The sequence below is a fragment of the Peromyscus californicus genome, unplaced genomic scaffold (genome assembly GCF_007827085.1).
Source record: "Peromyscus californicus insignis strain IS unplaced genomic scaffold, ASM782708v3 Scaffold_4__1_contigs__length_199733344, whole genome shotgun sequence".
Classification (NCBI taxonomy): Eukaryota; Metazoa; Chordata; class Mammalia; order Rodentia; family Cricetidae; genus Peromyscus; species Peromyscus californicus.
This window is the reverse complement of record NW_026294562.1, coordinates 103011516-103031845: the sequence shown is the minus strand read 5'-3', so window position 1 is coordinate 103031845 and position 20330 is coordinate 103011516. Positions and strand designations below refer to the sequence as shown.

General features: G+C 47.4%; 1 protein-coding gene across 1 annotated transcript; it reads right to left on the bottom strand.

The window, feature by feature from the left end:
* Window positions 1–5351: 5351 nt before the first annotated feature.
* On the bottom strand, window positions 5352–16631 carry Neu3 (neuraminidase 3). The gene is made up of 3 exons (XM_052712809.1): window positions 16366–16631; window positions 11427–11638; window positions 5352–9954 (listed from the first exon to the last, which is right to left on the bottom strand). Exons 2-3 carry the CDS (start codon window positions 11631–11633, stop codon window positions 8908–8910), a joined length of 1254 nt encoding a protein of 417 aa, XP_052568769.1. The 5' UTR covers window positions 11634–11638; window positions 16366–16631; the 3' UTR covers window positions 5352–8907.
* Between the last annotated feature and the right edge of the window lie 3699 nt (window positions 16632–20330).

Here is a 20330-nt window from a genome sequence, read left to right as displayed (position 1 = left end):
CAGGGCCCTGCAGAGGTGGTGGGGGGAGTGTGGAGATTCATGGGGCAGTCCTGGTAAGACACATGAAGTCCACAGCCTTCACCTCTGGCTTCTTCCTTGGCCCAAAGTCAGATCTCCTCAGTGGGCCCCTGAAGTTCTCTCAGACACAAGAGAGACCTCTCATGGTCTCATGCTCACGGACAGACCCAAGAACCCCTCTCCCTACCAGAGACAAAAGCAGGACCCAGACAGGGAGTGGAGAATAAGCTCACCATGTCTCTACCCTGAATGTCTTTCAGGAGTATCCGAGGTCAATGCTGCCATGCCTGTTCCAGAGGAGGAAGGGCAGGTCTAGAGTTCAACACATCGCCTAAGTTCTAAAACTCAAAGGAGTGGAGACAGAGGGAAGAGAGAAAAAGAAAGAGCCGGAACTATAATAAGACCTAAGAACACTCCTTTCTCAAGATGGAGAGATGGCTTAGTTGGTAAAGTGCTTGCCCTTCAGTCACAAAGACCTGAAGACCAAGGTTCAATTCCCCAGAATGCTTTTTTAAAAAATGGGCAGGGGGCTGGAGAGATGGCTCAGAGGTTAAGAGCACTGGTTGCTCTTCCAGAGGTCCTAAGTTCAATTCCCAGCACCTACATGATGGTTCACAACCATCTTTTGCATGTGGTCCAGAGTTCTCCATATTTATGCAGTTACATTCCATGTCCTGGATGAGCAGGCTCAGCCTGACACACAGGCCTAGGTCAACCTTGGGTCTCAGCTTCCCACAAAGAAACCAGGCACAGACTTCCCAACCTTGACCTCTTAGACAGCTGTGGTGGTTTGAAAGAAAGTGGCCCCCAAAGGGAGAAGCACTATTAGGAGGCGTGGCCTTGTTGGAGGAAGTGTGTCACTGTGGGGGTGGGCTTTGGGGGTCTCTTTTGCTCAAGCTACCCTCAGTGTGACAGTCAGTTGACTTCCTGTTGCCTCTGAGTCAAGATGTAAGGACTCTCAGCTCCAGCACCATATCTGCCTGCATGCCGCCATGCTCCCTGCCATGCTGATAATGGACTAAACCTCTAAGACTGTAAGCAGCCACCTCAATTAAATGTTTCCTTTGTAAGAGTTGCCATGGTCATGGTGTCTCTTCACAGCAATAAAAACCCAAACTAAGACAGCAGCTGTGATTAACATGACCTCCAATACTCAAAAAGAGGGTTTCCCAAAAGGTGCCCCTCTAGGCATATTACATGGCTTAGGACATGCCTCTTGGCTGGATTGAAGCCCCATGTGCCCATCAGCCAGGCACAGGAGCAGCTGTGCTGGATAGTTTTATGTCAACTTGACACTTCCTCCGAGAGGAAGAAACTTCAATCGAGAAAATGCCTCTATAAGATCAGGCTGTAAGGTATGTACTTAATTAGTGATTGATGGGGGGCAGGACAGATCATTGTGGGTAGCACTACCCCTGGGATGGTGGTCCTAGGCTCCATAAAAAGGCAGGCTGAACAAGCCATGAGGAACAAGTCAGTAAGCAGCCCCCCTCCATGGCCTCTGCATCAGCTCCTGCCTCCAGGTTCCTGCCCTGTTTGAGTTCCTGTCCTGACTCCCTTCAATAGTGGACATATGGAAGTGTAAGCCAAATAAACCCATTCCTCCCCAAGCTACTTTGGTCATGGTGTTTCATCACAGCAATAGAAACCTTACGACAGCTACAGTTCTCCCAAGTACAGTCACCCACCTAAGCTGAATCTTGAGTCATCTACCGCCAGCTGGCAGGACTGATCTTAGCTCTCCCAATAGGTACATACATGCCTGCAGCCCTGGATCTTTGTCAGAACCCACTGAAATCAGTGATGTCTGTGAGGCCTACTCTGAGCCTGGTTCTGGGTTAGTGCTCTCTCGCTGGAAATTCCTAGAGCACTGGGATGCTCCTTAGCCTTGAAAGTATTGATGGACACCTACCCACAATAGCCTTCTCCAGAGATGTAAGGACAATGCAACTGTCCTCTGAAGGGGCATCTTTACAGGGTGGGTGGAAGGCTGTCAACACACCAGACTCTGGCCTTCAGATATATCTTTCTCTTCAGATTTTCTCTGATCCCTACTGCCATCATCATACTGGCCTTTGGAAGCCTCACTGTTCAATCACAGGTCCCAGGTTACATATGCTCACCCCTAACATTCCTTAATACTAACAACATAGCAGATGCAAGACTAGAGTGCTGGCCAGGCTTCTGGAAGAGTATCTGTCTTAGTTAATTTTCTATTGCTGTGATGAGACACCATGAACAAGACAGCTTTAGAAGAACATTTATTTGGGGCTTACCGTTTCAGAGGGTAAGTCCATGACCATCATGGCCGGAAGCATGGCAGTAAGCAGGCAGGCACGGTGCTGGAGCAGTAGCTGAGAGCTTACATGTTGATCTAGAAACACGAGGCAGATAGAGCTACCTGGGAATGACATGAAAACCTCAAAGCCCACCCAGAAAATGCCCCCAGTGACACACCTCCTCCAACAAAACCACATCTCCTAATCCTTCTCAAACAGTTCCATCAATGGGGGACCAAGTATTCAGACATATGAGACTATGAGGGCCATTTTCATTCAAGCCACTAGAGCTCCCAAGTAACAACAGAGCAGGGCATGAACCTGGAATGACAAAGTAGTCCCTCAGCTCCAGCTTGGGGTTCTGCTAGTGGCACCTCTCTGAACTCACGGTTCACGCTACCAGATATCATCTTTGAGGTCACTTCAATGCAATGAAGTCCCAAGTCAAGGAAGGTCAAGAAGAGCAGGGATGTCTCATCTTGTCTAAGACCCACCTTTGAATTTACAATTTTGTGGGCTCTGTACTTCTTCAAATAAGATGGGATGGCCATTCATTCATTCACTCATTCAACAAATATTCATGCTATACAAGAGGAACAGAAGGAAAACTAAAGGACTTGATGCCATTCCCTCAAAGTCCATATGTGTCTATGAACCAAATTCCTTGGCCTTCATTTTCAACATAGATGCTTTCAAACCAGGCACAGAGTGTAGCTGGAAGAGCACTTTCCCAATGATTTGACCCCAAAGAATCTAAGTCTGAGCCCCCTAAGAGAAAGTATTTACCCCAGACCTACTAAATTCTATTCTCCAGAGGGAGATGTGATGGAGGATAAGGGGGTGGAAATTGCTTTTAAATAACTCTCCAGGGGTGACTCCTATGTACATAAAGGTTGGAAAGCATCACTTTGACTCTACCCTCATTCAGCCTCCTGTGATTTTATTACCGCACCCTGGACTGAAAAGTCCATGCTCAACAGTAATTTGTGGGTCACAGTTCTTGAGACTGAGAAGTACAAGATCCAGGTGTCAGCAGTTTGGGTGTCTGGTAGGGCTTCAGGAGGGCCTGATGAGGCTTGGTTTCTGTATTCTCACATGGCTGAATTCCCAATGCTGCTTCCTCATCTGTAGGCTAGGGCAATGATTCAGGGTGTGTGTGTGTACTCGCGCGTTCAGAATAATATGCGGAGAACCATCCAAATTGCATACAGAGGCTCAGACTTAGCTGCTATACACATTGACCCAACAGTGGAGAAAGGCAGAGGTAGTGTTGCACAAAAGAAGATTTCACTCCAGGTTTTGGCTCTGAGAGCTGCCTGGTGCCTTCAGGCGTCGTGGTTGGCACTACATCAGCCTTCACTGCTATCCACACCTATGCTTCTCCCTTAGGGGAATCCATGTTCTCATTTCTGATTCCCTTCCCAGCTGCTGATAACAAAACCCATCATTAGGATGACTCTGGGTCTTGGAAGCCAGGTTCTCGAGAGGGTGGAAAACAATTCTATCCTGAGGTTCTGAGACTAAACGCTTTCCTGGGAGGAACTGTAATGCAACTGCAGCACACACTGCTGCAGAGACTGCTGCAGCCTCTGGCCGGTGCTGACTGCATTCCGCCTGGGAGTGCCTTCCTCGGGGGGGGGGGGGGGGGCAGCCTTCTTCCTCTTCATCACCTCATTGTCTGCTTTCACCCATCAAATGCTGCCTATGCTGAGGATGACAGAGACCAAGGATAGGAGAAAGGTGCCTCCCTGCTCTTCTCTTCACACAGCTAAGCCCTTCTGAGGACTCCCTGGTCAATCAGATCTACCCCATGGCCCTTCTGCTGCCTCAAGGTGGTGAGGTAAGCATGTGCTCAGGCTGTGGGGTTTTTGTGCCCCACTTTGCCATAACAGTGGCTTATAATTGGATTAACCATGTTTCCAATACTACCTACAGTGTTTGGAACATTCAAATCAAATTTGCTATTAATTAAATGTTTAATGAGTCTTAATAAACTATTAGATGAGTTAAATAAATTGAACAGCCAAGGCCTGTGATTTGAATATTCCCCTCAAGCCCACAGGCCCAAGTTGGAGCAATCTAACAAAAACGCAAAAATAAAATAGGTCATATCTCTTGCTTTAAACGGTTCTGTAAACAATTATTGCAAAACTGTTGAAGAGGTAAGTTAGTACTCTCTGGATGGCACTGTTGCCTTGGGAGAGTCTCAGTATTATGAAAATCGCTATGTTTACTTGAAGCCTTTCCAAAAGTGACTTCCAGAAAGCACATACACTCACCGAGAGAATGTATGGAGCCGTGCTGAAATAGCTGGTCAAGCCCAGCAGTGCCACAAGCATCCCTGGCCCTGCTCCTTCCCACTGACTAAACAACAATGTATAAGGCAGGTGGTGGTGCACACGCCTTTAATCCCAGCACTCAGGCGGCAGAGACAGGAGGATCTCTGTGAGTTCGAGGCCAGCCTGGTCTACAAAGTGAGTTCCAGGACAGCCAGGACTACACAGAGAAACTCTGTCTCAAAAAAAAAGTATGAAAATACAAAAGAGTACTAAAGTTAAAAGTTCTCATGAAAAGAATAAATTACTTCAAATTTACTTTTTGAAAAAAATGTTGAATATGAACTATTCATTAATAGATATTAAGATGATGATAATTTCAGTTTCCTTAGTGACAAAGATCATTAATCACTGGAATGAAGACCTTCAAGCATCTTTATTGGTTCTAAGTCAGTGGTTCTCAACCTTCCCAATGCTGCCACCCTTTAATACAGTTCCTGGTGTTGTGGTGACCCCTGACCATAAACTTATTTTCACTGCTACTTCATAACTGTAATTTTGCTGCTGTTATGAATTGTAATGTAAATATCTGTTTCTGATGGTCTTGGGCAACCTCTGTGAAAGGGTCACTTGACCCCAAAGGGTCCCAACCCACAGTTTGAGAACCACTGTTCTAAGTGATGGTCATGTTTATGGTATAGTGATGTGTCTGATGCTGGCATTGATAGACCCCAAAATCTAGGGTCTCAAGTGGGCTCCCCAAGAACCCAGACTCCGGTCCAGTTGATGCAACAGCACGAGATTTATTGAAGCGACTGTACAGACAGGCTAACTCAGCTCCAAAGAGCAAGAGTCGCGCCTATTGCAATCACATGGGTACTTTTAAAGGAAAAACCCACAAAAGCCATAAGATTACAATTCCCATACAATTTCGTTTTGATTGATTTATGTCTAGAGGCTAATTTCACAAGATCATGGTCTGATCACAGAGTGGGTACAGTCATGTCCGCATGTACATTCTTCCTGAAACCTTAAGGGGGGGTATCAGGGCAGCAGTGGAGTTTACACAAAGGTCACAGTGGTCCTTCCTGGAACACTTGCAATTATCCCAGTCACAGTTGAACACATCTCTTAACAGAGATCTCTTTACATTGTTACATTGTTGCAGGGGTGGTTGAATAATGGCTGAGTCAGGTTGCCCTTGGAACTAGTTTTCTTTTTAGTTCCTTATTCTCCTAGGGCTTGGGGGTGTGTAAGCCTGAAAGGTTAGGGTCTTTCAGCATCACAGAGTCAAGCAAGACACACTCAGAACATGATGAGCTCAACATCTCCCTTGGAATGCTGGAGGAGTAACAGTCATGGAAAATCCAACCAGGGACAAAAGGGAAATGGTAGTGAAATGAGAGCCCCACACATCACAGCTTGGCCTTAGGTTTGGGACATCTAACAGGGCAAGACCAGGCTCAGCCTAGACAAAAGCCCAGCTCCAGGGACAAGACCAGGCTCAGCCTAGACAAAAGCCTAGCTCCAGGGACAAGACCAGGCTCAGCCTAGACAAAAGCCCAGCTCCAGGGGCATTGTAACTGACCTGGAACCATTTATTTCAGGCAACACTTCAGTAGTATTTGAATGTGGGAGCACCTGGAGAGGGGTGGATGCAGATAAAGTAGGCCAAGAATTTCTGACTCATTCATTCATTCATTTATTCATTTAGCCTATCCCTCCTGCTGCCTATCATTTCAGACCCAGTGCTGGGGACAGAGGACAAAGACAGGGGCCAGACAGCTCTTACTTCCAGGGAATTCAGAATGTGATAGGAAAACCATGCTACAGGTAAGTTATTGTGACTCCGGGTTATAAAGGAACAAGGGTTCCTTCACCCCACCTAGCAGAGGTCTCGTAGACACAGCAGATACTGGCATCCCATGGAAGGACCAATGGGAGGCTCAGAATGTGACTTCAGCTGTATAGAGGGATGGCATGGCCCTCTGGAGAAGAGTGATCAGCTCAATAGGCTGGATGGAGATCATCAATCTTTCAGCCTCAGGATGACTCTGTGGGTTCTCAGGTTCACTCTGAAGCTTCATAACATCTTCTGGCACTCTGAGGAGAGACTCATGACCAGGTCCAAATGCAGCACCAAAGGACATGGTCCTGAGGTGACTCTTAAGGAACATGGGCAGAGCCAGGAGAGTGGACAGGATTCCGTTTTCTGGAACTCCAGTGGCGGGCTACTGTGCTGTGCTGCCCCGTTCTAAAGACCGCAGGGGAAGACTGGGACGCTCTGAAGGCAGAAGATCAGAGCCTGCACGGGCTTCTCTCCACCTGGACTACAGGTCTTTCTGCTTTATTTTCCTTCACAGGTGTTACTACCCGCCCTGCTTTTTCTACTCCGCCAACCGGAAAACAGCTGAAGCGTTACCACAGCATGGGACAGGCTCCAGGGCCCTGAAAGCTTGGATGACTGGCGGAGCTGGAGTGCCCACAGTTGTCTTTGTTACTTAGCTGAACTACGAACATGCTAAGACTGCTAAACGGTTCGGGTTGGACTTCCCCCACAGGCTGAGCCACAGGCCTGTGGAGGTCTCTGCCCTCCGGCCAGTTTCAGGACAACAGCTTCAAGCTGATTCCTCCCCACAGCACTCCTCTCTACCCCACCCCCTCAAGCTGGGCCCTGACCCCTCTCTTCCCAAAGGTGCAGGCTCTCACATCTGCGGCTCCTGCCCTTCCCAGCTGCCGCCACCCACTCTGTCTCTCTAGTCTTCGTCTTGGACTTCCTGTGTCCCTAATCCTCTCCTTACTTTTTCTGAAAGAAGCACAGTGGGCCTTTTCCCGGTTAAGGAATTTACAGCTAGTCACTGAGTAGATACAAACACAAGGGGAGAGGGAGGGGTAAGGAAGGGCCACGGGAGAAGTGGCATTCATGTTGGCAGGTGATTAATTCCCTTCCTTGACTCCCTTCTTGGACATTCCCACATAACTTCCAATACTGTTTTCATCCTTTAGCTCTAGCTGCAGAATTGAGCCACTGGGCCTACCCAAATCTAGTACAGTGTGAGGAAAGCTGGGTTCTCCAGTGAGTTCCTACCTCAGAGGGTGCTTCTCTTTTCATCCTCTCCTTTCCCCAACTGCCCCTGCTGTCACCTGCCCTGGTCACCCTTGGGCCCTGGCTGCTCTTTACTTCCCACCGGAGAGCGGTCTTCCCTGACAGGGGGCTTCACATAAAAGTGAAGGGAAGTAAGTCCGTATTCATCCCTTTCACCTCAACCTGAAGGTCTGCACACCAGGCTGCCTTGTGACCATCCTTAGTAAATGATGGAGAGCCAAAAATGGAGGTGAGCCAAGGAACAAGAGAACTGGGTGTTTTGCCTGTGTGTGTCTGTGTGTGTGTGTGTGTGTGTGTGTGTGTGTGTGTGTGTGTACCATGTGCATGCAGTGCCCTTCAGAGGTCAGAGGAGGGGATTGGAGCCTCTGGAACTGGAGTTATAGACGGTTGTAAGCTGCCATGTAGGTGCTGGGAACAGAACCCAGGTCCTCTAGAATAGCAGCCAGTGCTCTTAACCACTGAGCCATCTTTCAGCCCCCTCAGATTCATCTTTAATGGAGGCCATAGCATCAAGAGCAATAAGCACCATTATCAAGGGCTGCTGGCATGGGTTTCTCATTTTCTCCCTGGGAAATGTTTTCTGGATGCAGAAGGGGAGGTTGAACATAGCAGCAATGCTGGGGAAAGCAGCCGGCCTCACAGTTCTGCTCTCTCAGTTAGTTCTTCCAGGATAGAGAACTTGCAGAGCTCTGGGCGTGATCAGAAGGATAAGGGCATTTTCCTTATTAAAACTTGAACAATACAGATCTTTCTTCTGGCTAAAGCACCTGTATGTCACCTCATACTCAGGTTAGCAATGAGTCATTTGAAAAAGATAAGTCTCTGGCTTTCATTCAAGATCAGAATCCAGGGTTTGCGGGACAGGAAGTAATTTCTTGTCTCTTCTCTTAATGGGAAGACAAGAAATCACAAATCAACCTTCACATTTTACAAATGGAGACCTGATGCCCAGAGAGTCAGGGGATACATCCACAGTCCTAAAGCAAGTCAACAGCAGGGCCAAAACCACATCATGGTCTCCAAACTCCCAGTTCAACAGCCTTATTGCTGTGTAAGATAAGGCACAATTTTCTCTAGGCTCATTGGAAAGGGAACAGTGAAAAAATACAAGGAGCAAAATATTCGCTTTTTGGGTTTTCTGTAGACATCAGTGACCTGTTATCCCGGCTGTCGCTGCCATTCCCTCCTGTGGAAAGTTGGGTCCTCACCCATCAGTCTTGCTTTGGCTTTAGTTCCTACTAGGGCTGGTGAAGTCCTCACAGCTCAGGACCTCTCGGCTTGAAAACAGACGAAAAGCAATCTGCTCACACTCATGTTCCTTCCCACACTCAAATAAACATGCGAATAAGCCCTGTTCTTCCACAACAGCCAGATCAGAGTAGCCAGAGGGCCCACAGTGCAAGATCCAGGGGCGGGACCAGCAGGTCACCTCCAAGGGGTTCCTGTTGTAGTAGATGCCCAGGTTAATTCTCTGCCTCTTACTAGCTGGATGTGAGTACAAGAGCCATGTTGGTGATGGTGTTCCAACGCCTTCCTCCAGTTCCAGAGAACTGTCCAGCAGAGGGCGCTTCTGGGTAGTGGGAGCGTCTTTACCACTTGGGTCTTGTGAGTAAGACATCTTCAAGGGCCGGAAGCTCACTACACTGCCTTGGCAGCCAGTGCGGGGCTCATGGAGCTGTGGGTTCAGAATTGGTTTCTGAAAGCACTCACCGTAATCAGTACTAAAAGATTCTGCTCGGAATCTGTTTGGTGTCCGGGCACTGCAGTAGAGCACCAGGTTACCTGCCCTCCCAGTCACTTCCGCCACTTGGCACTCGCCTGTCACCTGGGGCCCAATGAGCTTGCCATGGTGCCACGTGACTCCTAAGTCATCACTGTAGATCATCAGGGAATGGGGCTTGACTGAACACGGAAAGCAGAGGAACCAGCGTGAGAAATAGTAGGCATAGGCGGGGATGACCAGTCTCCCTGACTGCAGCTGGATACCATGACCTGGGCCCACAGCAAACGTGGCCCAGTGCTTCAGCTCTGAGCCAATGACCTCCTCAGTCAAGTCCTTCACTTCACCCCACGAGCACCCGGCGTCCTGGCTGCAAACGAAGCACAGGCGAGCGGCATTCTTGCCTGACATAATTTGCCGATGCTCAGTAACATGGTCTCGCACACAGGTGAAAAACAGGTACACACGCCCAGTATTCTGCTCCCACACAGGGCAGGGGTTCATGGTCCGATGACCAGGTAATGCGGCTTCCATCAGTGGCTGCAGGGGTCCCCACTAGTCCAGGGGTTAGAGAAGGAGATAGTGGGAGTGGGTTACTAACAGGAAGACACAAAGCTTATTAAAAGCATCAATTCTTTTCACAAACAATCTATGACATTGAAATGGACAGAATCTTGAAGGCCCAAATAATCACAAAATCTGCAACTATTACAAAGTGGCTTTACATTTGAAAAAAAAAGATATTCTAGCTATTGTAAAATGCTGTGGTCTCTCAAGAATGTTCTTCTTTGCTTCATCTGGACTTCCAAATCAATCTCCAATACCCAATCCAATGTCACCTCCTTTGGGAAATCTCCCTTGAAACTCACTCTTCTAACAAGTTATAGCAGCTATATGACACTATGCATATTTTTGGTAACTATCTCCCCTTTTAGACTAGGAGCCTTTTGGATAAGACCCAAATTATATGCATTTGTGTCTCCAGTACCTGGCACACATGATAGCAGGCCAATAAAAGTTTACCAAAAAAAAAGGGAGGAGGAGAGGAGGAGGAACAGGAGGAAGAGGAGGAAGAGGAGGAAGAAGAGGAAGAGGAAGAAGAGGAGGAGGAGGAAGGAAGGAAGAAAAGATAGAAGGAAAGAAAGAAAGAAAGAAAGAAAGAAAGAAAGAAAGAAAGAAAGAAAGAAAGGGAGGGAGGGAGGGAGAAAGAAGAGAAAAGAAAAGATGGGGGTCCGTGAGACCTCTCAGAGTGAAGGTGCGTGGCACCAAGTGTAATGACCTGAGTTTGATCTCTGCCTATCCTAGAGCAAATGAAACATCTAAAACTCTGGGCTCTGTCACCACAGGGCTGGGCCTCTGTGGAGTCTGACCTGGCAAGCTACAGAAGATCTAATGACATACAGTAAAAAACAGGGACTGGGAAGTCCTCAAAATACAAACTCCTCAGAAGGAAACGGGAACCGGCATCATTCAAAGCAAGGACGGGGGCTCAGCAGAGTCACAGCGTCCCTGTGACACAGCCAAGGACCCACTTTGAGTATGAAGCGCAGGCGGGGAGAAGCAGAACAGCAGGCAGGCTAGGAGACGAAGCGTTCGGGACAGCTGAACTAAGGCTCCCTTCCCTGGGTGGTTTTACCAGGGCATAGAAAAAAAACCAAATCTAGGCCATTATAGGGTCTGAATGCACCGCCGAGGCCGCGCCACCGAGGCCTCAGGAGCTGGAGCCCGGGTTTGTTCTGCTGCTGGATGAGAGATGCATGACTTAGAGTACATGAGAAACTCTTTGCCCAGTTCCCCCACGTGCAAATCATGACTGACAGCAGTGCCTAGGGTACAAACTGGCTCTTAAAATCCAGTGACTCCCTGGCACAAAATAACTCAGGAAAAGCCACTGTTTTTATTATTTCCCCTCAGCTCCCCACACAGAGATTTGCTGGCCAAGGTGGGGAGAAAAAGAACAGACCCGGAAGTGCACTCAGCTCTGAGGAGAGAAGTCGAGGCCCAGGCCCCTATCTGGGAAGAGTCACCTGTACAGAGTGGCCCTTCATCACCCCTCTCCTGAACACCAGGTGGAGAGCATCCACGTCTCTGCTTGTGGAACGCTTCTCAGCGAAGGCCAGGAAGGTGTGGACGGGAGGGATGTAGAGCAGGGCTGGGATCCGGTAGGTGATCCCTTTCTGGTCTTCCTGCTGGAACAGAGTGCTGTTGATGGGGCACGGTGACACTTCTTCCATGGCTTCTGCAAGGACAGTAAACAGTTCAGTGGGGGTCTGCACACGAGTTCACCGCTGAGGGTGTGACGTGCTCAAATGTCCACTGTTTCATATAAAGAGAACATCATGGCCTCAGCAGCCCAAAGCAAATAATATGCACCCTCAGTCAACAAATCTGTTCTCCAGACATGTTGATTTCTTGGCTTGGAGTTCCCGGGTTATTCAGATGACTATAAACTAACCCACTTGAGTAATATCACGATTAACAGTCCTCAAGCTCTCTCCCTCTCCTGAAGGCCAGGAGACAGGACAATCTTCTGACTCATCAGTAAGGAGGTTTACCCCTAGTTCACTCTATGTGGAGCACACACAAGAGAAGGGTAGATTCTCAAGGGATGCATCTTGGTGTTGTGAGCTCAGTTCCATGTGCTCTAGCTCAGGTGGACCCGCAGCTGTGACAGGACCTTGGGCAGCTGTGACAGGGTATTAAAAGCCACACTTTTACATGTGACCAGCTAAGTGTAGTTCAAGAGGTAACTATTGTGGCTTTGAGTTTTCTCTTATTTCCAGCCCTCTGGAGATTACATTCTTGCAAATTCAGCTACATGGATCTTTGCGATATTCTATCTGCCATTGCAGGCTAGCGGGTCTGTGATAATACGGAGAGTGGAAGCCTCCAGAAACTCTTTGAAAGCGTCCAGATATCCCACTTGTCAGAGGTCCCACGAGGGACTCAGACCAAACAGGCAAAAATAGGTCTAGGATTTAAACTTTCTTTCAAATGATCTGCCACCCAAGGCCCATCTTACAAATAATTTACATAAACAAATAAATAAAAGCGCTAGGCCAATGAGTCCCTCTTTATTTATTCAGCAAACATTTCTGAGTGCCTACATATATCAGGCCCTTACGGGAGTGTTGAGAAGCCACCTGTTTTCAAGCTGAGGCCAACTGAGGAGGGCAGCCGATCTGCACACAGATAAACACCAAGAAGTGCGCGCCACCTTAGAGAGAAACACAAGAGCAAGCGGGAAACAGAAAAGGCGCACCTGTGCGGATGAAAGCCCCAGAAAAGGACTTTTTGAGAAGGTAGTACTACTTTGCCTGGAACACGCTTTCTCAATAACCACCCAATTCCCCACCTCACCTCCCATGGTTTCAGCTGTGTTCAGATATCATCCAATGGGTGAGCTGTTACCTGGCAGCGCCCCTGCCGCCTCCGTGTCCTGTTCTCTGCCTATTTCTCCACAGGACTTAGCACTCTCTGAGGTCTCCTATATTATACACATACAACGCATGCTACAAAATCAAAGCACCACAGCGTCAGGTCCCAGCCCCCCAAGATGGTAGTCTGCGCTCAGCTGGACTCTGACCTGGGAAACACTCAGGATTCCTCAGAAACCTTGTAAAGTGGGTTTCTGTTTGCCAGTAAGAGCCATTACTTTCTTATCTTCTCCTATAGCCCCCCGCCCCCAATCTCCGGAGAGGGCATCTAGTTCTCTATTAACAAGCCTCCAGCAGATCAGAGGCCCCACAGTAGTTCCCAGGCTGTTCCAGTTAACCCGCCCTCCTCCCGCCGTAACCACTGGTAACTGGAAGGACTTTCCCGCCGTTTTTGCTATCTTCTCTGCTCCCATAGCCCTGGCGATTGCCTATCCCCTCCTCTCCCTGCCTTTTCCCTTTGCTCCTCTCTCTGTCCCCTAGAGGGAGTCATGGCTAGATTCCCCCAGATGCCTCTGGCTATTCTCTCTCTTATCTACAATAAAAAAAAAACCCTTCCCCCTAACCATGAGATAGCCATCTCTGTGGTTTCTTCATTGCACCCCTTGTTTACACATAGGACTACATCTTCTCACCCAGAGCCAAGCACGGTTTGTGATAGGCACCGGACAAGTATTTGCTGGATAAATGAATGCATAAATAAATGAACTGGAATATAAAGAGTATAGACTGGGTTAGCCAAGTGATGGGGTAAGAAGCAGAGTGGGTGGTAGCAAAGCCTTTTGGTAACAGGAAACAGTGAGCTGTGTAGGCTTTCAGTAGAATGGTGTGACTGTGACGAGCTGGAATGCAAAACCTATGAGCAAAGATAGGACTAGACAGCCCAGCAGAGCCAAATCCCGACAGCCTTTATCACCTTATTGTGGTCCCGATCCTACTGGGATCCACTGTAGAGTTTCTGATAGGAATGGCATCATGAGTTTAGACCAGTCTCTCAGGCAGCGTTCTGGCTGATGAGATACAGGGTAATGTTGCACTGTGTCAGTCCATCTCTCCCTTCGAGTCAAGCAACACATACGAATAACTCATCAATCAATCACTAAATTGAGAGAACTGTGGCCACTATTGGGAGAAGGGAAGGGGCATCAGCAAGACTGTGTGGACCGTCTTGTCTGCATGTTGTTAGAGCACGCCTATGCTCCGCATTCAGGCTCTGTTCTTTCATGCACCACTGGACTTCGTTCTAAGCCCATCTCTATCCTGAGTCACACTGCTGGTAATGCTTAACTGAAGATTTGGCTTAGAACACTCCGGGTTCTTGGGCATACATTTCACTTCTCTATTGCTTTGGGATCCTCATCTCCAAAATGAACTAAATGCTACAGAAAAAGAGTGGAAGAGCCTCAAGCAGCTGTTACAAGGCCTACTGCACAGCAGGAGCACATTACATGGCAGTCACTATGTCACTATTTTTCAGTTATAAATCATTACGTTTAAAAAGAAAAAAAAAAAGTCTCACTGTGTAGACCAGATTGGCCTTGAACCTGACATCCTTGAGCCTCAGCCTCCTGAGTATTAGGGTTCCAGGTGTGTGTCACCATGCCAAACAGGTGACATATTATTCCTGAATCCTGAAACTGATATATGACTGCAGCCATGCACTACATAAAATGTAATAATGGACTGTATACGTGTGGGGGTCCTGTAAGCATTGCAGTTCAGATGGAAAGGTATCCTGGCAGTTGGGAGCCAAGGAACACCACAAAGTCACTGTAAGCATAGCAGCTTACAGCCCTGCTCCAGGGAAGGTTTCCCCAATGCAAGTGTAACAGCTCTGTTCCAGCAGGGGAGGGTTTCCCAGAGAAGTTTTTACAGCTCTGCTCTGCTCCCCCGGAGAAGTGTTAATAGATTTATTGGGAAGGAAGAATCCAGGAGGGAGGCTGCCTTGGGTGAGAAACAGCAGCAAACGAACAGAGTACAGAGCTTATACAGGGTTTCTTGGGGGAGGAGGAGCTTTACAGGGTGGCTTGGGATTGGTAGAATTTTGTAGTCTGATTCTGGGGCAAGCTCGGGGATTGGAGGCATTTCAAGCTCAGGGACCTCAGGGATTGGTGGGATTCTGTGCTCAGGGATTGGTTGGATTCTTCAGTCTGACTCTGGGGCAAACTCAGGGATTGGTGCGATTTCAAGCTCTGGTCTGGGCTCAAATCAGGGTGATTTTTTCTTGGCCCAGGTCTCAGGTCTAGTCAGGTGCAGAGTGTTTTTCCTTGACCCTTTTTACACTGCAGGTTCCATATAAGAGTGCTGAAAAATTCCTATTGTCTAGAGACATCTTAGTCACCAGTGTCACAGCCCTGGCATATTACATATTTATTACTCACATGTTTGCGGTGATGCCTGTCATATAAAAATATAACACAACTGTGTACAGTTGATAAAACTTGAAATGACAATAAGCTATACTGCTGGCTTGAACATGCATTGCACTACACTTCCCGTCATTATCTTGGAGCACATACCTAATTACTCAGCTTCTGTGAAACAGCATGCTATATCAGCTGGTAGCATATTCCATACAGCCTAGCCATGCTGTAGTCTGTACCATATAGATGTGCATGTTCACTGATGGTGTTTTCACAACAAGAAAATCACATTAGTGGTGGTGTTCCCAGTACAAAGCTGCATCTTTAAGCATTGCATTATTCTATCAATAACAACTCCCCCTCTTAGCACCTGGGCCGATCTTGAACTTGTGATTCTCATGCCCCAGCCTCAAGAGTAAGGAAGGCATCGTGGCTAGCTCTCATTCGTTGAAGGTGAATAATGTGTACTTATGAGGACCACTCAAGAGTGCATTATAAAACTTTAAGGCACTATGCAAATAGATGTCTTTAATTATTATGAATGTTGACCTTTTCACAATTCACTTTGGGTTCTGCCATCACCTCAACCATTAGTCATTAATTTTCATTAATTATGAATGATATGGACGACAGCGGTAACACAGTGGCCTGGCATTGACACCCAAACAGTTCACCCAAACTATGTGCTGAGAACTGGTGACTGAGAAGAGTCACATACAGGTCTGCTTTGGAATTATTTGCTTTAGCGGAGAATTCTAAGTATTAATTGCTGTCCCACACTCTCTCATTTCAACAAAGTCTTCCCTGCTCTCTTGGGGAGAGAGGGTACAATGTAGCACGACTTTTGAAGGCTTGTTTGAGGAGGAAAACTTAGGTGAAACCACTCTGTTGCAAACCTAGTCTCAAAATCCCACCTCGGGACCTTTGTGGCCGCCCACAACTTCCTCTGTAGTAAGAAGGCTTTTTCCTCGGCTCGGTTCCCGCTTCGTTTCCACTATTCTAAACTACAGCTTAAGTTTGGCTTCAGATGTTAGAAAACAAAAATAGAACGGCCCAGAACACGCTCCAGCTGTGAGGTCCTAGCTGATTCAGGCTGACTCAGTATTCCTTCCTGACGCAGGTCCCCACAGTCCTGGGCCGTATTCGGGGTGACCCCCACCCCAGCTCACCGGCTCCAACGTCTCTCAGGGCTCTCCCGTGGGGTCTCGGAGGAGGGCCGGCAGCAGGGCTGGGGCGTTGGAGACAGGGAAGCGGCGACGAAACCCGCGAGTGCAGAGACAGACCCAGACACCGCCGAGCAGGAGCTGGCAGGAAAGAGACCGAGACCGCGCGGGGATGAAGTGACGCGCAGGAGAGCTGGCGCCCGAGGACCCGCAGCAGGCGGGTGCCAATCTTCGCGGCCTGGCCACGCCCCTCACCTCGCAGCGCCCGCCCTGCTCACTTCTCTATGCTCCTATCTGTCGGTTGGTCTGTGGAAGGTATCACCGCCTAAAACTTCCCTGGACAGCCTAATTGTCTAGCAAAGGTTCCGGGCCTCAGAGGGGACTACCAAAAAGACAGAGGTGGAAGGGTGTGTGCACACAAAGCCGTGGGCACTCCCCTTGCAAAAAAGTACCAGAATGTATATATTTATCAGGGCCTGGTGGCACAGGGCTTGTGAACTCAGCTAGTCTGATGAAGACTAAAGCTGGAGGAGTGTAAATGTCAGCTGTCTGGACTACAGAATGAGTTTAAGGCCACCCTGAACAATTTATCAAGAAGCCCCTATCACAAGATAAGTATAAACAGAGCTGAGAAACCAGCTCAGTGGTAGAGCACATGCCTAGCATGTACAACATCCTAGGTTCACTCTCCAGTACTGTAGACAATTTATTATGTATTGTCTACCCACATTTACGTACAAGTATCTGTCACTGAGTGCTGAACCCATTCTCTTGTTTCACAGTCATGTGCAAGGACCACCCCATTCTCCCCCACTTCCTCCAATCAAAAAAGGAAGAAGCCCCTCTTGAGACACTGCAGCAGCTAAGAGGGTCAGCCAGTGATGGGGACAAAGAGAGCCACAAATGACTCAGTCTGGTCACTAAGGCTGCCAGAAATAGAAGACCCGAAGGAAAATAAAGAAAACAAACAAAAACAAGCTGTAGAGTACATCACCATCAAAATAAGCATTAGAACTAGGACTTTTAGCGCCGTGGCATTGTCCTGTGGCAGGGGACTTGGGTTTGGCTTATAAAACTCAGTAAGACGTACTATAGATACTTTGACCTTATAATACTAATAATCACATCCCCAAATGTGGGTTTAACTATAGTAAGACAGGAAGCTTCACCACAGGACAGACTCCACAGGGACCTGGACTCCACCTCTGCCTGTGACGATGACAAGGGTCAGGGCCCTGCCCACTAAGGAACATGGCATCTGTTCCTCTTATTTCATTTCCGTCGTCTTAGGAGTCTCTCTTCCGAATGCCTGCCCCCTCTTGCTCCAGCACAGGAATACGGGGTCTTGTTTCTTTGACATGAACTTGCTCGATTCTTCTGAGTAGGAGTCACAGGGTGAGAAACAATGTAAAGTCACTTGTGTTGGAACCAAGTAACACAGAGGAATTCGGCAAAAGAAATAAAAAGGAAAGTGGAATACTAACTTGGAGGATGAAAAACATTAACTCCTACTGAATTTGAATCTGTGAGTCAGGGGAAGTGCAGAGAGTATAGAGTTGGGGGACATGTCATGAGTTAACAGATGGGCTTTCCTGAGAACACAAAATTTCATGATGAGCTTTTTCTTCTTTCCTTTTTAAAGGAAAACTATGAGAGACTAACCTAACCACACTGAGCTAAAATAAAACTGTTTCCTCCCAAAAGAACCAGTACTCCACAGAAAAATGGCTGACTTCAGAGAGAGAGGAGAAGAGGTACAGCATAGGCCTATGGTGTCTAGCCTTACCTGAAAACAGGGCAGCCAGAAGAGAGGGGCTTGCTCACAGCAGAAGAGCTCCCTTAACGAGGACCCTACTGCCAAACGTGGCAATAACAACAACCAGGTTCGGTGGAGCACACCGGCCCCAGTTCTGTAAAAGCAGACGTAAGGGAACCTCCACATGTTCTAAACCAGCTTGGTTTAAATATGAGCTCCAGGGTACTAGGCCTAAATATTGAGACCCTGTGTATTTAGTGGGGGTAAAAGAATAACAACTTACAAAGGAGTAGACTCAATATTTAAAATTCTGAGATCATGGTGCTGGAGAGATGGCCCAGTGATTGTAAGGACCCAGGTTCAGGACCCAGCACCCACGTGGTGGCTCACAAACATCCTTAGTTCCGGTTCAACAGGATTCGACACTCTCTTGGGACCTCTGAGAGCACCAGGCATGCGCATGGTGCACATACACACATGCTGACAAAACATTTATACACAAAAAATAAAGAAAAACCTTTAAAATACTGTGAGATGATGTTGACATATGGAGAAGAGGTGTCTGGTCATTTCAGGAAGCTGCTATGGTGAGAGTCAACCTAGAATACAAGAAGGCAGAATAAAGCCTTTCCTATACAAATTGTATTCAAGGTGGTTCAGTGTTCTCCTTTATAAATAATAATAATAATAATAATAATAATAATAATAATAATAAAGGAATTAGACAATTTCCTCATTTTACAATAACTCAGTGGCTACTAGAACCATCTGATGGTCAGTGTAAAATTTTTGTGTTAGATGCATCAAGCCAAAAACATTTGAGCTCACTGTGTAGCAAGACAAATAGAGGCAAACAGGTGATCATGTGGGCTCCCATAAGAAGTCTTATTGCTAAACAACCAATCTGAGAGTTGGAGGTGTAGCCCAGTGATAGGGTGCTTGCCTAGCCCTGGTTCAGTCCCCAGCCACCCCCACCACATGCACACACAAAGGGGGAGTAGAAAATGTGTTAAATAATGCCATGCCATCAACCTTGTTTGGATCCCAGATTGAACGAATCAGTTCTAAAAAGACACTGAGGTGATTTTACCAGTGACCAGACTTTAGGTGACACTCGGGATTTGTTTTTGTAGTTGTTTTCGATCTTCCCAACAGGGAGCACCAAGCTCCCAGACCTCAGTTTCTAACAATATGGACCAGGCTCCTTGTAAAATAAGTTGATCCCAGAGTGGAGCCGGGAAAAACACAAACTGAGTGTGGAACACCGTGCGGTGCATAAAGGTCACAAAGTGACAGGGATTCTCTCACAGGGGCTCCTTAACGGCCAAAGCTGGGGTCCACATGGTTAAAAGATACTGGTAGTGAGACTATAATTCCTAGAATAAAACAAAACTGATATGAGTAGTTGTACAAATAAACTAGGAAGGAGATAGCTCTTCCTGAGGGTAGAATTCTCGTTAATAAACACACCAGAGAAAGAAATAAAATGACCACTGTCTTCCCTTTAAAGGTTGGCAAAAGGGCTCCCATTTATCATAGCAAGATGTTATAGAACACAATTTTATTTCTAAAATACTGAAATGATTCAGAGTCACTTCCAAGGCTTTTCATTAGCAGTTGAGAACTCTGCCAACGCATGAGTCAACTGTTTTACTGTGATAGATGCTGGGACGCTTTGCAGGTCCTTCCTCAAGAAAGGCCTGTGGCCACAGCTGCAGGAACTGGTGTCAGGTTTCAGTCATCACATTGGAAGGTTCAGGGTTTCCTCAGCTGAAGAAAGCGCCTCTCTTGTGGTCAAGCCCTTTTCCCAGATTGACCCACATCCAACGTAAGGAAGTAACTGATAGGAGGGTGTAAAGATCGGGCCATTCTGAGTCAACTTATCTCCAAAGTAAGTCAGCAGTCAGGGCTGGTCACCTGAGCAGGCTTGCGCCATATCTAAACTCTCGGCACCTTTTGCTTGTCGCCTTCTTTCTCTAAACCATTGATTCGAGTTCCTTGCCAAACCCCGCCCACAGCCTGCTTCATGGGCAGAACCTAACCTGAAATACTGGAATGGTGACTGAGTTACTCATGAGTGGATTCCATCTTTTTCTTATTATTTAAACATTTCTTCATCATGTGTATTTGTTATACATTCAATTGTTCTACATAAGGATATTTTCATGCATGTATGTACCATACAAAACACCCCTCCCTCCTAAACTTTCTCCCC